Source organism: Rhipicephalus sanguineus, chromosome 3 (assembly GCF_013339695.2).
Source record: "Rhipicephalus sanguineus isolate Rsan-2018 chromosome 3, BIME_Rsan_1.4, whole genome shotgun sequence".
Lineage (NCBI taxonomy): Eukaryota > Metazoa > Arthropoda > Arachnida > Ixodida > Ixodidae > Rhipicephalus > Rhipicephalus sanguineus.
Window position 1 is genome coordinate 165344331 of NC_051178.1, and position 22391 is coordinate 165366721.

The 22391-nt window shown below is 46.9% G+C and overlaps 1 protein-coding gene across 1 annotated transcript in view; it reads right to left on the minus strand.

Annotated features, from left to right (window-relative positions):
- The window catches only part of LOC119387640 (DNA polymerase alpha catalytic subunit), a 93634-nt gene that overhangs the window by 45645 nt on the left and 25598 nt on the right, over positions 1–22391 (minus strand). Inside the window, exons 16-24 of the mRNA XM_037655097.2 lie at positions 20792–20876; positions 19828–19982; positions 16764–16877; positions 13997–14166; positions 13438–13567; positions 9394–9507; positions 8457–8565; positions 8209–8324; positions 7977–8120 (exon numbers count right to left, since the gene is read on the minus strand). Coding sequence (XP_037511025.1) covers positions 7977–8120; positions 8209–8324; positions 8457–8565; positions 9394–9507; positions 13438–13567; positions 13997–14166; positions 16764–16877; positions 19828–19982; positions 20792–20876 — 1137 coding nt within the window. The remainder of the gene's footprint in view (positions 1–7976; positions 8121–8208; positions 8325–8456; positions 8566–9393; positions 9508–13437; positions 13568–13996; positions 14167–16763; positions 16878–19827; positions 19983–20791; positions 20877–22391) is intronic.

Genomic DNA, 22391 nt, shown 5'->3' on the forward strand with positions numbered 1-22391 from the left:
ACTTCGGATTTGACGAAGCCACTGCAAGCGGCATCAGCACTTTCATATTCTATCAGCAGCAAGCAACTCATGTGGCAGCAGTGCTCCAGACTCGCATTGCATGATTAGAAGGCACACGGGGGCAATACTGAGCACGCTCACAAGCATAGTTTGTAACGAGTGCATGGGTAGGAATCAGTTTGGAAGTTTTGCAGACCGACAGCAGCTTTTCTGGCGATTGACAGCGATATTGCTTGTTAAAACAGTGTTTTATAATGGACACGTGAGCGAAGTCTCGCGTTATTTGTGACTCATGGCATGTCGGTGTCCATATGGCTCAATTTCTAGGAGCGTTGTTTTGACACCACTTTCTTTCGGTTTTGGAATGAGGACGCGTGACAAAAGTTTTGGGGCACACGAGCAGTAGCGCCACCACTTCATGTCCCACACATGCTTGTGCATTTAGGTTGTGCGTTGCGATCGGTATGGCGAAGAATCTTGTGCAGCGTGAAGATGCACAAGATGCTTTATTTGCGTGAAGATGTCTCGTGGTTTTGGCACGTAAAACCCCAGAAAATATTATTATGCATCAAGACGTCATTTACAGCATGCAGTGCCCGAAACAGTATAGCCGCGTGGCCCGTGCACGCTACACTACGAAAAGCATAGTGACTCGGTAAAAAGATCCCTTGTCCATGTATTATCACAAGTTCCTCATCAAGAGCAACGAGCTGCCAGACTACAGACAACATGTCGAACCATTAATAATCGAGATCACACGACCATATTTTGGTTAGGCCGAATATAACGAGGAAAAGCGCATCGATGGAAAGAGAGGCAATAGGTTCTCTGGCAATGTGGAAACGCTGTGTGTATTTGGTGCCAAACTAAGAATATTTTGGGCTAGAAACGCTGCAATGCCACTTAAGCAGCTGAAATATAAAGTTTGGCGCAGTTGGTGCAAGATGCACATGAATGTGTGCTGTAAAGCGCAGAGAGGTAGAATAGACCAGTTTCTAATTGTAAAGTAGGCTTTCTTAAAACGCACTTAGTCCAACTAATTGCGGCTAGTCGCTTACTGGAAACAGCATGTTCAAGCGCAGTTTGCTTGCGCTATGATGTGGAAAATGTAGACTCAGCTCTATTGATATAAGCATGCATGGTAGACAAGCCCCAGCATGTGCAACTAGTACCTCGTCTACACTTGAAGGGCAACAGGTGCCGCCATTAGTTGGGCAAATATGCAGAGCAAGGAAGTGCACTTGTAGATTATAAAAAGGGTCTATTGTAGCAAAACGGAGCAAGCGGTGCATTTGGACCACCACTGTTTTCTTTATCTGCAGGAAATGGCAGAAGAAATTTAAATTGTGGCGAAGCAATAGGTACTGCTTAACGGTTGCGCTCTCCAGCGGCTCCTAGTGGGTCATCCTCTTCTAAACGCCGCTCGCGCTCGGAGCCCGTGCTTTTGCCTTGACTGTCACCATACGAGGGCGGTCCGATAAGTACTTAGCCTCACCGCGAGAGGGCGACGCTATCCCATGAGACATATACCGACGTTGAGTACGTTCTCTTAGAGGGACACATGCGAAGGTGCAGTCGAATCGGGCTCGCGGTTTTGTTTTGGCCGCTTCAGGAAGCAGGTGCATTTCGTGTGTCCGTTAAAAATGGAAAAAGAGCAATATCGGTCGGTGATTCGATTCTTGTTTTTGGAAGGGAAATCGCGCAGCGAGATCAAAGAGCGACTGGATGCCGTCTACGGTGAGTCTTCTCCTTCGATGGCAACCGTCAAAAATTGGTTCGAGTTTAAACGTGGTCGCACGTCGGTTTTTGATGAGCCTCGCCCAGAGGCCCCGCAAACGGCTACCACGGCCGATAACGTGGCAAAAATCCACGACCTCGTATTGGCAGACCGCCGACTGAAGGTGCGCGAGATAGCTGAGACAGTAGGCATCTCAAAAGACCGCGTGGGTCATATCCTTCATGAAAATTTGGGCATGAGAAAGCTGTCGGCGCGATGGGTGCCACGTTTGCTCACTCCGGACAACAAGTGCGTCCGTGAGACCACTTCAGAGCAGTGTTTGAAGCTGTTTAAACGTAATCCGAAGGAGTTCCTGCGTCGTTTTGTGACCGTCGACGAAACATGGATCCACTGGTACGCACCAGAGACCAAAGAACAGTCGAAACAGTGGACTGCACCCGGAGAACCTGCTACGAAGAAGGCGAAGACTGTCGCATCGGCTGGAAAGGTGACGGCCACCATTTTCTGGGATTCTCAAGGTGTGATCTTCGTCGACTACCTTGAGAAGGGCAAAACGGTGACAGGACCCTACTACGCCGAATTACTGGGCCGATTCGACGTCGAATTGCAGAAAAAACGGCCACATTTGGTGAAGAAAAAGGTGCTCTTCCACCATGACAACGCGCCAGCTCACACCAGCGCCGTCGCCACGGCAAAGTTGGTCGAACTGGGCTACGAACTGGTGCCCCATCCAGCGTATTCTCCAGATTTGGCTCCGAGTGATTTCTTCTTGTTTCCCAACCTGAAAAAGTCACTCGCCTGACAAAAATTTGAGTCGAATGAAGAAGTTATCGCCGCCACAGAAGCCTACTTTGCAGCTCAGGAGAAGACGTATTTTTCTGACGGGATCAAGAAGTTGGAGGATCGCTGGGTCAAGTGTATAGAGCTGAAAGGGGACTATGTTGAGAAATAAATCGACACCATTCCAAAAATTTCGTTTTTTCTTTTGAAGGCTAAGTACTTATCGGACCGCCCTCGTAGTGCATTGTCGCCGAGTGCTGTACAATAAACAGCTTAACAAATTGGTGGAGAGTGCTGTGCTCCCATTCAATGCCCCTGGAGCTTCGTTCCCGTACTCTGCCATCTACCATGCCTCAAGACGCCGCTTAGCAAACGCCGCCTCCCACACCGACCACATGTCCCGGTGTCCCACGCATCCTCGATCCACCTATCTTCACTGGCGCCGATGGCACCAACGTGGAGGACTGGCTCGCAATTTACGAGCGCGTGAGTGTACCCAACAAATGGGACGAAGCAGGCAAGTTGAGCGACTTGGTCTTCTACCTCGCAGGAGTAGCAAGCTTGTGGTACAACAACCACGCGTCCGATTTTGCTACTTGGTCGGATTTCAAGACCGCCGTCATCAACGTTTTTGGCTGCCCTGCAGTTCGTAAGCTGCAAGCAGAACAGCGCTTACACGAACGATCTCAGCAGGCCAATGAATCTTTCACCAGTTATATCGAAGACGTCCTGGACTTGTGTAAGAAAACCAACGGCACCATGCTTGAGTCTGACAAGATCCGGAACATTATGAAGGGCATTGACGACGATGCCTTCACCATGTTGCTCGCTAAAAACCCTTCCACCGTGGCCGAGGTCATAAAACTGTGCCAGAGCTACGAGGAGCTCCGCCGGCAACGTTCGATGACCCGTCGCTCTCCATCACGCGACGAAGAGCTTGCTGGCTTGGCGGCCATACCTGACCAGGCCACGCTGCTGGCAGAAATGAAGGCATTCGTGCGCGAGGAAATTGCACGCCAGTTCTCTCTCCTGGCCTTCGCCCACCCGCCGCACGTTCAACAGTCGTCGACGACCCTTCTTCCTCCCATCCGCCGAGCGATTGAGCAGGAAATCGCGGAGGTGATGCCTGAGTACCACCAGCAACCTCCGGCTCCTGCGCCACAGAGTTACGCTCAGGTTGTCGCCAGGACGCACCAGGCAATCCCTGCGGCTGCACCGTTGAGTTACGCCGAAGCCGCCGCTAGACCTCCGTCCTTCGAAGCGGGCGTGCCGGCTACATATGCTGCCGTCATCCCTAGGCCCCGACTGCAACCCACCTTGCAGTCATTTCAGCAGCCGCCCCATCAATCGCATCCTGCGACGTGGGCGGGACCTGCCTCGGCGAACCGATGGCGCACACCCGACAATCGGCCCATCTGCTTTGCATGCGGTTATGCCGGTCACGTGGCCCGTTACTGCCATCGCGTGCAGCCGCATCGAGTCGCGTCAACCACCACCAGCCAGTCCAGCCGTGCATTCTACGACCCGCCTATGTCGCCGACGTCACACCCAGCTCCATCCACTCGCCACTCTCCGTCTCCACGCCGTCGCTCACTGTCACCAATGCAGCCACGTTCTGTCGCATGAGAGCAGGAAAACTAGTCGTCGCAGTCCACGAGGCAAGGGCTGCGACGCTATCGAACTGTAAAAGCCCTCAACGAAGTCCATGAAATGTCATAGACGTGTTTGTGGACGGTGTTCACGCATCTGCCCTTGTCGACACTGGAGCCGCCGTATCCGTTATGGACGCAAAACTTAGCCGCTTACTTCGAAAAGTGACGACGCTACTTTCTGGGATGTCCCTCCGTACCGCCAGCTCCCAGAGTATTAGGCCTACAGCAGTATGCACTTCTCGCGTCGTCATTCAGGACGTTCTGTACGACGTCGAGTTCATCATAATTGCTGCATGCTCCCACGATGTCATCCTGGGATGGGATTTTCTCTCCCGCCACGACGCCATAATTCACTGCGCACCAGCCGCCCTCGAACTCTCACCGTTCTCACATTTGATGCCGGCAGACAGTCCATCGGCATTCACCAAGACCCTCGTCAAAGACGATACCAAAGTTCCTCCAAACTCGTCGACGGCTGTGCCAGTTTACTGCGCCGGTCTCTGTGACACAATTGCACTCCTTTCGCCATCTGACCGCGTTTGCACTAGGAAAGGGTTGCTGGTACCTTTCGCGACCGTGCAAGTCACTCAGGGTAGCACCGCTATTTTTGTTACCAACCCATCCCCGCACATTGTTACGTTGGTGCGAGGGGAATGTCTCGGCAGAGTGGAGCCCCTCGAAGACGCACAAGTTCTGGACGCACCCGATGACTCGCACTGCACCAGTTCCCGTACCATCAGTGCCGTTTCCACGTCTGATTCCTTACCCGCGTATGTATTTGGTCCCTCCATTGCTGACAACCTTACGTCGATCCAGCGTTCCAAGCTTCTGTGCCTGTTGGAAGAATTTCGTTCTTCTTTCGATGTCGGGCAAACTTCTCTCGGCCGCACGTCCACTGTTACGCATCGCATCGACACTGGCGCACAACCACCACTGCGGCAACGTCCATATCGCGTGTCTCCCACAGAACGTCGGGTAATTAATGAGCAAGTGGACGATATGCTTCGACGCGACGTTATTCGACCCTCGGACAGCCCGTGGGCGTCTCCTGTTGTTCTCGTTGCCAAGAAGGACGGTTCTGTGCGCTTCTGTGTGGACTACCGAAGGCTCAACAAGATCACTCGGAAGGATGTTTATCCACTGCCGCGAATCGACGACGCGATTGACAGCCTCCAAGGAGCAGAATACTTTTCAACTCTCGATTTGCGCTTGGGGTACTGGCAAGTACCCACGGCTGATGACGCTCGACCGAAGACGGCCTTTGTCACGCCCGACGGCTTGTACGAGTTCAACGTCATGCTGTTTGGTCTGTGCAATGCGCCCGCGACCTTTGAGCGCATGATGGATACCGTTCTGCGCAACTTGAAATGGCACACGTGCCTGTGTTATCTTGACGACGTGGTAGTTTTCGCCCCGGACCTCTCCACGCATCTTCAACGCCTACGGGATGTGTTGACGCGTTTGAGCGACGCCGGGCTACAACTGAATCTAAAGAAGTGCCGATTTGCAGCACGGCAGCTGACAATACTGGGCTACGTGGTGTCCAAGGACGGAATTCTCCCCGATCCAGCCAAGCTTCGGGCCGTGTCAGAGTTCCCCAAACCTACGTCGGTCAAAGAACTGCGCAGTTTCGTAGGACTATGCTCCTACTTTCGGCGCTTCATCCGCAACTTCGCGACTATTATATTGCCGCTGACGAAGCTCCTTGAAAGTAACGGGCGCCTACATTCGTGGTCGTCCGAATGCGACGACGCGTTCGCAAAGCTCCGTCGTTTGTTGACGTCTCCTCCCATACTACGCCACTAGGACCCTACGGCCCCAACGGAGGTACACACGGACGCCAGCGGTGTAGGCCTCGGTGCTGTTCTTGCGCAACGCAAACCAGGGTTCCCCGAATATGTCGTCGCCTACGCAAGTCGTACGCTTACTAGAGCCGAGACCAACTACACTGTCAGGGAAAAAGAGTGCCTGGCGATCATCTGGGCCCTTACAAAATTCCGACCTTATTTGTATGGTCGCCCATTTGATGTCGTCACCGATCACCACGCACTATGCTGGCTGTCGTCATTGAAGGATCCCTCGGGCCGTCTCGCCCGTTGGGCACTTCGCCTGCAAGACTACGACATCCGCGTGCTGTACCGCAACGGACGTCAGCATGCTGACGCCGACGCCCTCTCACGCTCCCCCTTGCCTGACGACAATGCCTCCTGCTCAGTGTCTCACACTGCTGTTTCTTCTATCGATGTTCACACCATCGCTACCGAGCAGCGCAAGGATAAATGGATTGCTTCGCTAATAGACTTGCTCACTGATCCGTCGGCAACACCAACCACTCGCGCGCTGCGTCGTCAAGCCCACCAGTTCGCCATTCGTGACGACCTACTGCACCGATGCAATTACAACGCCGACGGCCGCCAGTGGCTACTTGTGATACCCCGAAGTCTGCGTGCTGAAATATGCGAGTCCTTCCACTCTGATCCGCAATGCGCGCACTCTGGGGTATCCAAAACTTACCACCGCATTCGACAACGATACTTCTGGCGAGGGATGTACCGCTACGTGCAGAAGTTCGTCCGCTCCTGCCTCGATTGCCAACGCCGAAAACCTTCAACGCATGTGTCACCAGTCTGTCTACAACCATTACCTTGCCCTAACCGTCCGTTTCGGCGCGTGGGCATCGATTTGTATGGACCACTTCCCCTGACGTCGGCTGGTAACAGTTGGGCCATCGTCGCCGTTGACCATCTAACGCGATACGCTGAAACCGCTGCCCTCCCAGCGGCTACAGCGCGTGATGTTGCCTCCTTCCTGCTACACCGATTCATGCTGCGTCACGGTCCACTCCAGGAGCTTCTCAGCGATCGAGGCCGTGTCTTCTTGTCGGAAGTCGTCGAAGCCATTCTCAAAGAGTGCCATGCTGTTCATCGCAAAACTACTGCTTACCACCCGCAGATGAATGGCCTAACCGAACGCTTCAACCGCACGCTCGGCGACATGCTCTCAATGTACGTTGCCGCCGATCACACAAATTGAGATGCCATTTTGCCCTTCGTCACCTATGCCTATAATACCGCCCCTCAGAGCACTACTGGTTTTTCACCCTTCTTCCTGTTGTACGGAAGGCACCCGTTGCACACCATTGACACGATACTACCCTACAAGCCGGATCCATCTGATTGTGCGCCTATTTCTGACACAGCCAGGCTTGCTGAAGAGTGTCGCGAGCTTGCAAAGGCCTTTACAACGCACGAACAAGAGCGACAGAAGAGCCTTCGCGGTGGCACCACCACTTCTGAGTCCACGTTCCTCCCCGGAGCGCTCGAACGGCTCTCGGTCCCTACCACTGCAACCGGCCTCTCTTCAAAACTACTGCCGAAATACGAAGGCCCCTACCGGGTCGTCGAGCGCACATCCCCGTTCAACTACTTGATCGAACCCATCGAACCAGCTTCGGACATGCGCCGTCGAGGGCGCGACATAGTCAACGTGGAGCGCCTCAAGGCCTACTATGACCCACTCACAGTAACGAGCTGTTAGGTCGCCGGACGGCTCCCTTTTCATACCCGGGGTAATTGTGGCGAAGCAATTGGTACTGCTTAACGGTTGCGCTCTCCAGCGGCTCCTAGTGGGTCGTCCTCTTCTAAACGCCGCTCGCGCTCGGAGCCCGTGCTTTTGCCTTGACTGTCGCCATAGTGCATTGTCGCCGAGTGCCGTCCAATAAACAGCTTAACAAAATCATTAATTATTGCACATAATGAGTGATCGGATTACCCCAATAATCTTCTACTACAGGTAACATAACTCACCTGCTGGTACAACTCAGAGTCACCTTCAGCGCCTTTCATTAATGACTTGACTTGCCTTCTTCTCTCAACAAGTTTTCGAATTTCAGAAGGCAGTACGCCTTGCTCCAATGTAGGGCTAGGCAATTTAGGTATGTAGTCTTCATCCTGTGAGTGAGTCAATAAAACACACCTAACTGCTATGTAATGGCCCAATGAGTTTCTTTTCTGCATAAATTGGGTTAAATCCACGAACCTTTGCCTCATCGATGCCAGAAACACTAACAGTTGTGAAACAAATGTTGTACTCCTGAATGATGGATGGGTACAGACTGTTGAAGTCCATCAGCAGAATAAATGAGTCATAAAAACCTGGAAAGAGAGCACATCTTTAGACATTTCAGGCTTGTCTTGCATAGTTTGACTATGAAGCACAGAAGTAAGCCACGAAGGTCAGCAATGTAGTAAAGCCACAGATAAATAAGTACCAAATACCGGACCCACCTTTCTTTGGTTCAAGCACCAGGCCACCGGCATAGGAAGGGCCCTTTTTGGATTTCTTGCTGGCAGTTGTATGTTCACCTTCTTCCCCATCTTCCTCATTAGTATGTGCCTTGAGATCAAAGGCGAACTTTCAGTGAATTTGCTACCAGTACTCAGTTGCAATAAAAACGTCAAACTTGTAGCATAAGTAATTAGAAAACAGTGTTAATACGAAAGACCTTAGACACCCTTGCATCAGAAACAGTGTATAGTGGCACTTCCATGTGATGAAGTCACATAAGAGCAAAACTTAGTTAATTTTATCCGAGATTTCTCATAATTAAGTGAACCAAAATGTGTGCAAATAAGCAGTTGGGAAGCCCAGTGACATTACTACGAGCATGAACACTAAGAAACTAAAAACTACGATGAGCCATTGCAGTACAATAAACCAAGCTATGTCAACGAAAACTTTTGCCCAAGGTTATCTCCTCGTGCTAGCTGATGGCACCAGTAAAAAAACCTAATTCTTTCTGTCTGAATACTTGAATGTATAGAGAAGTACACTTAATAGTTTTACAGGCATTTTGGCTTATCACTGCTGGGTTGAGTAGAACATTTAGCTATGCGCTAAAATTCTCTTTGCTAAATTTGATCCTTGTACTACTGTACTGGATCTCATTTTCAGTTTAATATTGCCAACGAAGTGGAGCGCGGCCAACTAAATTCAATCGACTGTATCCCATAATTCTTTATGAACTTTTGCCACTACTAGAACACTTGAAAGCCACCTTTGGAGGCTTCTCATTCTGAGGACCCTTTCCCAGAGTTGTCATAAGAATCAATAAAGATCAAACGTTCTGCAATGCATCCACTGCCAGTGCATCAAAGATGCTTGCCTCAAGAGGCACACATTTTTGATGAAAACTGTCAATGAGCAGCTGCTGTATGGACGTACCTTAGTGCCTTGTTTCTTGAACACCTTGTCAGGGCATATGTAGTTGCGATCGCTGAATGCATGCAGCAGAAGGTATTCATTCCTTTGCGACCTGCCTCCCAGTAATGTCTTGGACTATAAGCAAACAGGGAGAAAATGTTCAAAAAAATGCAATGCGATGTTTGTGGCAACAATAACATGTGACGTCACAATATGAATTTATTTATTATCATTCCAAGTACTTTAAAACCCCAAATGTGCATTACTCAAGAAGGCAATACCATTCACAATATGAACACAACATAAAAAAAAGGGGCACATAAGAAAGGCAAATGCAGAACGCAAAAGTCTGTGTACGTAGCAACGTATTAAAAAAGTTGAACCATATTCTTGAACCATAACTTTCACTGTATTTCACATAATTAGTAGATGACACGCTCACAGGCAACAGCGTACTAAACGTTATAAGGCAGTGTGCTGAGCACTGCGCTAAAAGAGCCCTCACTCATAGATGCTGACGTGTCTGATGCTTACCATGCAAAATCTCTTGAAAGCAAAGACCAAAAGTGACTATACGGAAATGTGGCATATTGTTTTTGGCCACTTATCGAATAAAGTCTCTTACCGTAATTCCTGGTGAATCTGGTATTTCAGATGTCTAAACTATTCGGAATTTAGGCACTCCCTGTCAAGACCAAATTATCGGTTGGAAACTGTACATACTAGGCTTGTACAAATAGTAAATTTTAGGTTCAAAGCGAATTTGAATAGTATATATCACATATTATAAAGAAAAATGAGCATATTTGTCATGACCCAACTAACCTGCACAATATTTTTTTAAATTCAAGCAAGGCATGTGCAAATGTCATTCCTTTAAGTGGAAGCAACTTTGAATAGTAGCAGGATTTGACTTTTAGAAGAATACAAGTGATAACCTGTAAAATACATTACATTTTAAAATTGACTATACTTAGAGCATATAAGCTGGTATTAGAGGTGTGCACGGGCTCCGGGTGGTCCGAAAGCCCGAGCCCGACCCGGCCCGCAGGCCGGGCTCGGGCGGGCAGACGTATTTTCACCTCAAGCCCGGGCCGGGCTCGGGCTACTTGAGTTTTATTGGGCCGGGCTCAGGCTTGGCACAAAGCCCGACTCAAGCCCGAAATATAGAGAATGAGCGGGAATTGTTTTCCAGCACGCATGCAGCGCCTTTTCCGCGACCGCCCTTTACCGCTTTTCCTTTTCATTCGCTACTTTAAACAAAAGGGGAACAGGTAAAGCACTGCCTCTGTTACACTCCGACAAACAGAGAAGTAACATCACCTGAGCTAGTGACAGCACCATGCGACTGTTCGTGTACGAGTGAAAATGCGGGCGACAGCGACGAGCGACCCGACGTAGATCACCTTCGTGCAAGCTGACGCTTGCATGGGCATACGGCATACCCCATACACGTGATGGCTTTGGCGAGCGAACTCCATTGTTGCTGGCATGAGGCCGTCTACTTGTAATTTGTAGTCGGTGTAATAGAGACTGTTCGTCGTGTGTCGTTTGATCATATTTGATAAGCTCAATAAAATGCCAAATTACCGGAAAATGATGTTTTGTTTTCGCAGCGAACCTTCAAAAAGCCGGGCCGGGCCGGGCCCGGGATTGCGTTTTTGTACGTCGGGCCGGGCGGGCCTTCGACAAAGTCAGCGGGCCCGGGCCGGGCTCGGGCTCGGAAATACGCCCCGTGCACAGCTCTAGCCGGTATAACGAGCTTGTAAACTTAAAAAATGATGAATTGACATGAGGGTGTTCATTTAACCTTGCAGTGGGGCTTCGCGGCAGTGCGAATTTACTCTGAATGTATTCACGGCATAGCACATATGCACTGCAGTGAAACCACCTTTACAGGGGGTTACACGTGGTTGATCTATGTTTATTCGTTCATTTCGAGTACTGTAATATTCGTTCGAATATTCGAACTGCTCGAATATTTGCACAAGCCTAGTACATACCCATGTCATAATGCACCTTTCTAAATCTTTTAGAAAAGTGTAACCTAACAAAAAACACTACATAGAACCACTTTTGTGCTGCCTATGCGCATTCACAAATATTCTAGAAAAAGATGCTTTGCTAGTCCTCCAATTAACAACATTTGGGGGCAATGAAGTATCCAAAAACTGATGAAGAAAGGACGAGCTGTGACAAATGGAGGAGACAAATACAAGGTCGACTGACAACTTTACAGTTACAATTTTATGCTCACCTGGTCCCCTATGTATATAACGAACAGGCAACTGTTATTTTTGCTTGTGAAATTTATGATACCAAGACCTTTTAGCACCATGAATATGAACAGAGTATACTTAAAATATGATTACAAGATCAAGAATTGGCATCTGAATTTTTGTTTCAGCTATTAAAAAAGAGAAAGAGAGGTTTTCTCTGCACCCATAGAAGTTATGAAAAATTATTTCAATTTATCAGTTTGAAGAAAACAGGCTGCTTATAAGTACAGTCGCCGACTGATAAATCGGACATTGATAATTCGGACATGCTCGGCAATTTGGACAGCCGCGCGGCACCGCCGATGATCCCATAGAAGTAATGTGTAAAGACGACCGATATTTCGGACAGCTGCGAGATCTACATTCGATAATTCGGACCCTGTCCGAGACTGTTGCGCACGCCGAATCGCCAGCCATTATCTCCTCCGGCACCCGTACCATACAAAGTATGGCCTCAGAGATCAAAACGAAAGCTAATTGGGGATCTATGAGGCTCTATTTCGATCGCTACTTTATGCCTCAGATTTGTGATTGGAAATGCTGATCTTGGAGGCACTGGTCAACTATGGGAAATCGTATCGACATCGCGAACATTCTACATTCCGGTTCCTGTATCCCCGCGCTGCGCTGCTATCGCCGCCATTTTGTCGAATGCGTCTGCGGTAAAGCGTTCTGCGCGCGCGTTCATTTTGATCTTGAGACTTGCTTTATTTTACGCTCTGCTGTCTCAAAAGATCTGAGTTAAATGGTGCCAACGGTGCCCTCACAGCCAGCGCCGAAGGCCGCGCCGACGACAACGCAAGGCGGCAGATACATTCAACTGCCGATTTTTCGGACGCCCGATCTTCCGGACATGCTCGAAACTTTGGACGCTTTCGCGGCACCGTCACCAGCCCCATATACGTCAGTGGTCAAGAACGTCGGAAATTGTGGACGTTAAAACTCTTCGGCGTCCGATTTTTCGGATTTTCTGCCCAAATTGCAGGTTCGGAAGGCAATAATTGAAGCCCCCACCTCTGCCGCGTCTATCATCTCGTAGGTTCGAACCAGTGCTTTCGCGAGTCGACCTGTTTGAGACAGTAGCAGAGTTCGAAAGTCAGCTTTGTCGCGATGCCGAAGTGTTGTGGGGTGAAGCGGACCGGAAATTCAAAGGGGCCGCTATCAAGGCGCCGTGCGACGATGTCTTTACGGATAAGCAGTGGAAATGCACGGAGGTTTGATGGCGGCAGGTGGCAAACGCGCCAGTACGGCTCAATCGCTGACAAGCCTTACGATAAGCATCTTCAATCAACTGCTAGATAGTGCATGTGGCCTGGTGCAGTTGCATGCGTAGTGCATGCATTTAATAGGCGAGAATCCAAACGCGCCGCGCCGCCATTCATGCTGCCTCTTTGTGCGACCGCAAAGTGCGCCGCACAGACGCGTTGCCTTCACGAACGAAACCAGCTCGTCATCGTACAGCGATCACATCACACTGGCGGAGATACAGGCGGAGTTGGTTGCACGTAAGCGGAAGTGCGGGCAGCAAGGCATTGACAACTTTTTTTCGGCCACCGGGACCTTGAAGTGTAAATAAAAGTATTTTTTTTTCTGGCGCATTCGTTTTTTCGGACATTCGATAATTCGGACTTATTTACGTTCCCCGTGGAGTCCAAATTATCGGTCGTCGACTGTATTGCATACATGCGTTACGGCTTGAGTTTTTGCCGTACACATGCAAATCAAGCAACAGAAGGCGAAAGTAGCAATAATATTAAAGCATTACTATACTCTATATTATACTCACCATGACATTTCCAGCAATGTTTGTTATTTGCAACGCCAAGGGAATTGCGTTCAGCTCGCTGACGACATGCAGGCAGTAGTCAGCATCCATCATGGTCATCTCCACTAGTCTTAACAACTGGCTGGAATCTCTAAAGGAAGTGAGAAAGCAATTCTTTTACTCTTTCCGTTTTTTTGACAAGTGTAACCAAAGAAATGCCCTTTTCTCAGTTATTCAGAAGCCTGGCAGCAGGGAAAGGACACGAAAGATCAGCACCAAATCACTTCATGAGACACATTTAGGACAGTGTTTAAAAACAAACGTAAGTGTATTACGTGCTTAAAGAAATGTAGCAGTTTTCCCCGCAGATGCTCCATATGTTAGACTTTTCGTAGATTACATATGCTATGTCGACATGAGTTATTTGGCAAGTATAATGTTTGTACAAGAACACCTCATTAATATGTACCACACGCTTGGAAATTGTGTCTCCGCACTTTGCTAGATGAGGTTCCTCAATAAATTACGTTACAACAAACTTGGCACTCTTCTGTCAACATGTTTGGTCACAGAAACGTACCTGTACATGTCCAGCACCTGCTCTGCTGTGAGAGGCACATGTTCTTTACGTAGCAGTGTCTTGACCAACTCAGACAAGTCGTAGCTTTTGCATTGCACCAGCTCCCTGGCAGACACCTTGGCGTCACACACAAGGCGACCAGGTGTAATCTGCCTGTCAGTTGACTTGCCCTGCACACAGTTCATAAGCACATTGGCTTCTGCCTCCTTCACAGCTGCAAAATGCCACAAAAGTAATTAAACTGCAAAGAGCAATGGTTGCTGCCTGGGTTGTTCAGATTCTTTGGAAAATGTACAGAAACGAGCGCTGTTGCACTGAGCAAAAATGCTGGAGCAGAAGGTTATGGACTATTCTGTGCCAAAATAAGGTGCAAACATAAGTTCGGTTCTTAAGTGAAGTGCTTTTATAGGTGGCATGAGCTTTGATCTTGTCCAATAGAAGGCTCATTTCAAATTATGCTGTATGTGAAGGGGTAGGCATTTTCTTGCAAGTTCGATATAACCAAGTTCGACATAAGGTATCACTCTTGTCAGCAAGGAGCATATTAAATCATGACAGTATAAAGTGATTCCAAATTGGTACAGCAACATTATTTAAAAAAAAGCAAAGATTCATTAAATGTGCACTAAGAAAGCACATCCAATCAGCTTAAATTCGAAGGCAACCTTTCAAAAATGCAATTGAAGTTGGTTCGGGGGTAAAAAGTTGCTTTTTCTACAAGAGAAAATAGCATTCTTGAACTGAATGCCTGAACCACCACGCCCACATATCACTGTGCATGACATCATGGCAATTTCATGTACCTACTATCTTGGTTGTATTACATGATGATATTTGGTATTTAATGATACAAAGGCTAGGCCTAGCCATAGTGTGCCAAAGCAGTGGTTATTGAGTTTTCAGTGGTCTAATTGTTCATGTGGCATGGCAGTACCTGGGCCTAAAACTCAAAAGTTATCAATTGTTTAAAATAGAGCTGTGCAAATAGCAAAATTTTGGGTGCGAAGCGAATTCGAATAATAAAGATTGAGTGCGAACCGAATCGAATAATTTCGAATAATTTTCGAATATTTCTCAAACATTTTTCGAATAATTCGAAGTGAAATTACAGAAAAAGTTGCAGAGAATCCTCAAGTATGTTCTTGTGAGATAGCAACATGAAAGTGTTTCTTTTCGCTAGGTTGATGAAGCGCTGGTGGGGTCATATTTTGTCTTTCTTATCAAGAATGAGGCAATGTAGGCCGAATTGTATTTATGTACATGATTTGGTGCAACCAAAGTGTTGCCGACAACACTTTACACGTGATAGGCAGAGATGCCATTTCCTCAGCCTCTCCTCCTCTTTACACTTCTGTGGAAGGCCAACTGATGTGGCAGACGAGGGTGTGCTCCCTTCAAGTCCGGAGTTCCAAATCTGCCTCGTAGACGTCGATATATAAGAACATCTGAAATTTTGGATGCTAAAAAGTTTCGGCGTCCGATTTTTTGGACTTCCTGCCCAAATTTCTGGTCCAAAACAGCATTAATTGAGCCCCCAACTCTGCCACATCTTTCATCTCCATATTGGAACCAGCGTTTTCTTGAGTTAATACATTTGCGACCGTAGCGGAGCTTGAAAGGCAGCTTTGCCGCAATACGGGGGTGTGATGAGGTGAAGCATATTAAAAATCTAGGGACCACTTCCAAATGGACGTTGACTGTCTCTTGGCTAAGTTCGACCGTAACGGACCTTGAAAGGCAGCTTTGCCGCAATACGGGGGTGTGTGGAGGTGAAGCATATTGAAAATCTAGGGACCACTTCCAATCAGACGTGACTGTCTCTCGCCTAAATTCGACCGTACCGGAGCTTGAAAGGCAGCTTTGCCGCAATACGGGGGTGTGATGAGGTGAAGCATATTGAAAATCTATGGACCACTTCCAATCAGACGTGACTGTCTCTTGCCTAAATTCGACCGTACCGGAGCTTGAAAGGCAGCTTTGCCGCAATACGAGAGTGTAATGAGGTGAAGCATACTGAAAATCTGAAGGGGTCACTTTCAACCGGACGTTGACTGCATTTGTCTTTGGGAAGTTCGAATAGTTCGAATAGTAAAATTTGAGTGCGAATCGAATCGAATAGCAAACACTATTCGAAAAATATTCGAAATTTCAAATATTCGCACACCTCTAGTTTAAAATCTATTATTGAACATATGAAAATGACCATAGTCGGATACCACTTAAGAAGGCTGGAGAGGCCTCATCCAGATGATTGAAGCACGACCGCCAATTGCCCTTTGAGGAGATAATGCCGCTGCCTTCTAAAGTTGTATCCGACTATAATGAGGTATGCTTTAAATAAGACAAGTGCAACAAGGTGATGATAGCATGACTTGTACTTGAAATGGGTTGTGCTTATGACATGTATCAGGATTGTGTGGAATGCAACACACATAATGCTCTTCTAATGATAAACGATCAGCTGCATAACTGCAAAGTGATGTATTTTCACAATGTGCCATTTCACTGCAATGCTTTGTACTATGATGACGCAACTTCATGGATGACCCCCAAGGAGATGCCTCAAGATGATGTTTCTTTTAATCTATATTAATTTTGGCGAAACTTGCACTCTTCATGTATATTGATGCGCTAACTCAGTTTTTTCTTTTGCATCCAACATGTAGTTTTCCACCTTTTCACGGTCCTGCTTACGAAGCTGAGAAAGTTTTATAAGAAAAAGTGAGCAGAGTAAAAGCTAGCACGAAAGAATGATTTTTATTCTCACCAGGGCGCCAGCATTTCCACGCTTTAACCTGCCCAGACGTGACCAATTAGAAATCTTGAGCGTAAGCATGCGATGAAGCAGTACGTCCAGGTCAAAGCTCTGGATGTCATGGCCCTAGGACAACGAAAAGAACAATATATTAGTCAGAAGCAACAGCACCAATAACAAAAGCAGTCTAAATTAACAGTTTAAGGACATCCACACTGTCAGCTTGCTGCCACGTGCGTAGAATTTGGCTTTACTCTACCAGATGCATGTAGATGAAACCAACCCCAACATAGTATGAGAGACTATAGTCCCTTTAAACAGGCCCTGTAACAGTTTTTGAACATGGTCAGAAAATACTGCCAATCGGTAGTCGAGGCTCCTGCGAACATGTGAGCCAAGCACTATAGAGCAGCACGCGGGAGGGAATTTACAATTATAAATTTCAAAGTCAGCTATAAATCACTCGCTCTTCTCTCCAACGAATGATGCCATATACACAAAACCAACTGTGTCACATACCCAGAAGAGGCGGCCATTGGCTCATTTGAGCATACTGAGCTACAGTTACTGCGGCTGCCGTGGCGTGGGCAAGTGAACCGCGTGCAACATTTATACGTTGGCTGCACACGCATTCAAAAAAGGCAAGAAAAGAAGGTCCTCAAGATCATGACGCCTGTTAACATACGGACATAGCTTCTTGCCCCCTAGACATCAACCCACCTTCATCACGTAACTTTCAGCGTGCTCGCTGGTACGAAAGGAGAGAGAGTGCTTGCAGCGTGTGACACATCCCTGTAACTCCACTTGTATTTGATGGAATCTAAAAATTTTTGCAGCAGTCAATTCGTGAGGCAATAAACTCCGATAGTGAGGTCATTTGACGATTACTTAGAAAAGTGTCGCAGGGCCCCTTTAATGTCAAAATGGCATCAGCAGTCATACAGTTGTTTCATACTGTTTATCAGTTCTACACACGAGTCATTTGGATGTGATTTTGACAGTGACGGAAGTGACATTTTGCCTTTTGGAGCAGATTCTAGAGCAGAAAAAATGCTGCTTTGGAGCAGCCATTGGTGTTTTTGGAGCAGATGGCAAAATACTCCGTGCGACTCCTGGAGTTTAAAGCATCGTTGAAGCATTTCATAAACATTAATATTTAATTAAACATTTCGCACATACAATAATCAGTGCTAATTGCAAGAAACATAATCAAGCAGATGGATGGTCATTGAACACCAAGGAAGATGAGCTATATATTTAAAATACCAGTACTTGTGGCAGAAATTCTATAAAAGCGATCAAGCTGAACACCAAATTATAAAAGTAACCACAATCACCCATAACCTGCGTGCTCTGTCCTATCTGACTTCTTTTCTCAAACGTTCTGCGCACAAAGAAAGTATTTCCCTTTTAGCACACATAACCATCACCAAAGAAGCAGCTTATAAACGGTATGAGATCAAAGCAATCTGTTACAGTCGAACCCACTTATAACGATCCCACATATAACGATCTATCAGTTATAACGACCATATTTCGGTGCACTTACGATTTTCCTATGCTAACCATTGATGCTGCATCCACATATAGCGAACATTTTTCAAAGCCTCCTACTTTTACAACGAACACTTCAGACATGGTCGCGGTAAAAATATGGCGCATATGAAGCGAAAAAAAGTTAAAACATTCCTTCTAAAGCGTGACAGGGGAGTGCGCTCGCGCGTGCCCCGCTCTAGTTTACTCGCGACCACGGTGCTTACGACTAAGATATCCCAGATCGGCGAGCACCGCACGCAGATTTCGGACGCTGCGAGCAAGGTCGCTCACTTTCCAGGCGTTTCTTCAGTGGCAGAATGGCAGTGAGGAAGAAAAAAAATAGTAGGCAGCATGAAGCCTTGTGGTCAGCTTTCGCACGGTACCCTATTCTGACGCCGTTCTCTGCAGCTACGACCGCCTGCGATGAACCAAACAATGCCTTGGAACGCAAGAAGGCATAAATGCAAGAAGTGATAATTGCGATAACTTTCCATCGCAAAAAGGTTCACTGCGTCCCTAAACTCGTCGACGCCACAATGTGCCGCAAAAGGTCGTCCGTCTTTCGGTAACGGCAGAGACCGGTCGATCGGTGATTACGACTTCCGCGCCAAAGTAGGACCAAAGTATCAAAGCCAAAGTATCAAAGGACCAAAGTATCAAAGCCGCTGCATTGGCCTGTAATCTTTAATTGAAAGCCGTTGCCATTAACATGCAATTAACGATAAAACCAAAGAAACATGCGACTCACATCGCAAAATGGCCATCGATACACTGGTCGTAAAGCTAAGCGTAAATGCTCGTGTGGCCCACAGCCAGCACGAAGCGCTGCCTCTCACGTGTATCCAAGTGTGCTCACTGCGCATTTTGATTACAAAACTGACATAGTGCTGTAGCTGATCAGTCTGTAAAAAACTGTACTGCATGAACACCAATGCGCCATGTGCCACAGATAATGTGACCCACGTGCCCATTAATGTCGTTAAAACCTCCAGTATCATCTACCGTCTCTTGGCTTGCAGAATTTTCTAATTGATTTCCGTGCACATGTTACAAACTGTGTTTGCAAGCACAGATTGAAAGTTGAAATAATCTGAGTACTAGATAGAGGGTTGAAATACCGTATTTTCTCACATATTACCCCCCCCTCCCCAGAAAAAACAACGGTAAAATGTTCTTAAAAAGTGGGGGTGCGGATTATATGCATAGATTTTTTCCTTTTTGTAAGTTAGGGGTGCGGGTTATATGCAGAGACGGGTTATATGCGAGAAAATACAGTAATCAATGTTGTCTCAACAAGAGATGTCACTGTATTCAAGATTTCGAGAACAGTACTTGTCTTGTTCAAGGCAACAGATAAAGTCTAACAAAAAAAGTTTGACCATGAACCAGCTCGCCCAAACCAAAGTTCTGCTAGATGAAATCTCCTTGTCAAAACAGCGGCTCGTCTCGTAAACAGTGCAATAACATGGGCTGCGGCATATCCAAAACACGAAACCAGCATAATAACAGTAATAAAGAAATGAGCAAATGTGGTACATACAATTAAGATGTCAGGGTCCAACCGCTGGAGCTTGGCAATGAGGAAAGTCAGCAGAGAACGTTCAGAGTCCATCACTTCCAGAGAGGTGCTCTTGAAGTGGGCCACGTCATTCATAAAACGGCACGGAAAAAGTGTGCCAGATGGCTTGGTGAGTGCTGCAAGAGATGTGAATAGTTTTGATTAAGGCAATCTGCCTATAGGTGTAAGAGTAAGTAAATGAGTAAATACACACTGCAAAGTGAGGTCTCTCATCGTCAGCGTTGGCATTATAGACTGAATTGTTGAGCTTGGAGAGGGACCAGTAAGTGTACAATGCAAACACTGCACAACAATGAAACCTTAATACCAGCCCACAGTAAGCACAGCTGACTTGCATTATACTAATTTATATTTTAGAAACCACCGATCTCCAGATTTCAAGTTTTTTGTGTACTCCTAAGCAGTCGCGAAATGTAAATTTTCTTTTTTTTATTGCCACCTTGTCAGCTGTTTTGTAAGCCAGCTCAGACTTTGTTATAACAATCCAGCTTCTTTTTCCTTTGAAAAGAAGTAAATTAAAACTAAAATAATGCAAATGCTTGCCAAGACCAGAAGGAGAGCTTAAATTAATAATGTTGGAGAAAGGGTAGATTACTAGATGTAAGAGAGATGTCTTGATCAGTTGGTTCAGTGCACCATCTCTTGGCGTAGCAATGTGATAGCTGTGACTCATTTGTGGAAACAGCCTTTGCTGGCAGAAGTGAACTACAGTAGACTCTCAGCAAACGTAAATCTCTTAGACAGAATTGCTGCTTAAATGGAACAACTGCCTCTGACACAATTGGATTCGTACTTGAATACTGCCCGCATCTTTATCTCTCAGTAAGCGGAACTCCTGTTAAGTGAAACATATTTCCTTGGCCCCTTCAGGTTTTGTTTAACAAGAGTCTACTGTAGCATTTTAGATGCATTATATTAGGCTCACCACAAAAATGAGTCTGATATGGAGGCTGGGGTGCCTGCTTGTCAATGGGAAAAGCATGATGAGCCAGCACAGACACAGCAACAATCTGAAATGAGAAAATTTCTTGGTTTTAGAATACTACAAATGGAGTTGTGATTAAATTACAGCGCAATTAGCAAAGATGTTCCGCACAGCTTTCCAAAACAAAAGTTTTTTCTCTTAAGGCAGCTGAGAATTTAGGTGCAACAGAATGCTGACAACATATGCCTGAATACTACTTACAAAAGAGAGGTACTATTTCAAAAAAATAGAACATACATTCAGAGTGAGTACTTGGAACACAGGGCACAACTTTGAGCTTGCCAATAAAGATGACTCGAAGGCGAAAGCCACCTTCTTTTTCTTCTCAGTCGATGTATTGATCCTGCCTCGCCACCCTTCGAAAGCTTTCTGCACCTAACACGGTTTTGCACTGCCTCCAAGATCAGAGGCACCTCACTTGGTTTTGCATTGCATCCTTGATCGGACCACCTTTGACCAAGCTACGATGTCATGTAATGACGTCATCATGTGACGTTACGCCTCATGACATCATTCTGATGTCATATGATGATGTCATCACGTGATGATGATTTTTTTGCATCACTCGTCCCCGACGCCGCGGGACACTGACGGTCAAATTTCACGTTTGGTGAGGCATTTAAGGCTTTCACCTTAATAAGTTTTAGACATTTCTGCCTGAGGCAAGTGCAGTATTTGTGCACTTGCAACAAAATTTCATGTACTGTAGACACTCGTTCACAAGTAAAAAAATAACGGGTGAGGAAAACCCGCTATGCCGGAAATAATTGTTGGAGTTTTACATCCCACAACCACGATATGATTATGAGAGACGCCGTAGTAGAGGGCTCTATAAATTTCGACCACCTGGTGTACTAAGCAGGGAAACCAAATACAGTGAAACCTCGGTGATACGAATCTCACGGGACCACCAAAAATATTCTCATCACCCGAAATTTGTATCACCAGAAAGCATGGAAAATCAGCATGCGACAGAAGAAAGCTGGCGTACATTTTCATTTATTGTTTTTCAGGGCGGCAGCAACGTCAGCAAGAACCCTGAATGATTGTCAGTTAGGTTTTTAAATGTCGGCCATCATACCAGCACTCATAAATATGCAGCCCGTACGCGCGTGTTTAATTAATGAACCAGGTGCGTTGTGACCCGCGACAGCAGTAGCCCCTTCAATATTTTAGTATGCTTTATTGCATGACACCGGAGTACTGCAGTAAAAAACGAAAGAAGCACTTTGACGCGATGGATCAAGGCCTCTAAATTACAGAACCACGGTCCTGTGTTATGATTTTGTTATCGCGAAGGTGTTGGTGTTGTTTTTTCGGAGATTTACGGCCGTGCCTGCACAAGTGCGACCTCAACGGTCGTGCATGTTGACGTTGTGAGGCCCGACTCCTTCGCCAAGACGGTCCTTGCCTTCTTTCGGCCCTCATCCACCTCTCATAGGATGTCTGTTGCACGAGGCAGGCACGTGTAAACACAGTACAACGACAGCAGCCTGCGTCGACGTGTTAGAAAAAAAAAAAAGCATGGGGCTAATGTCCT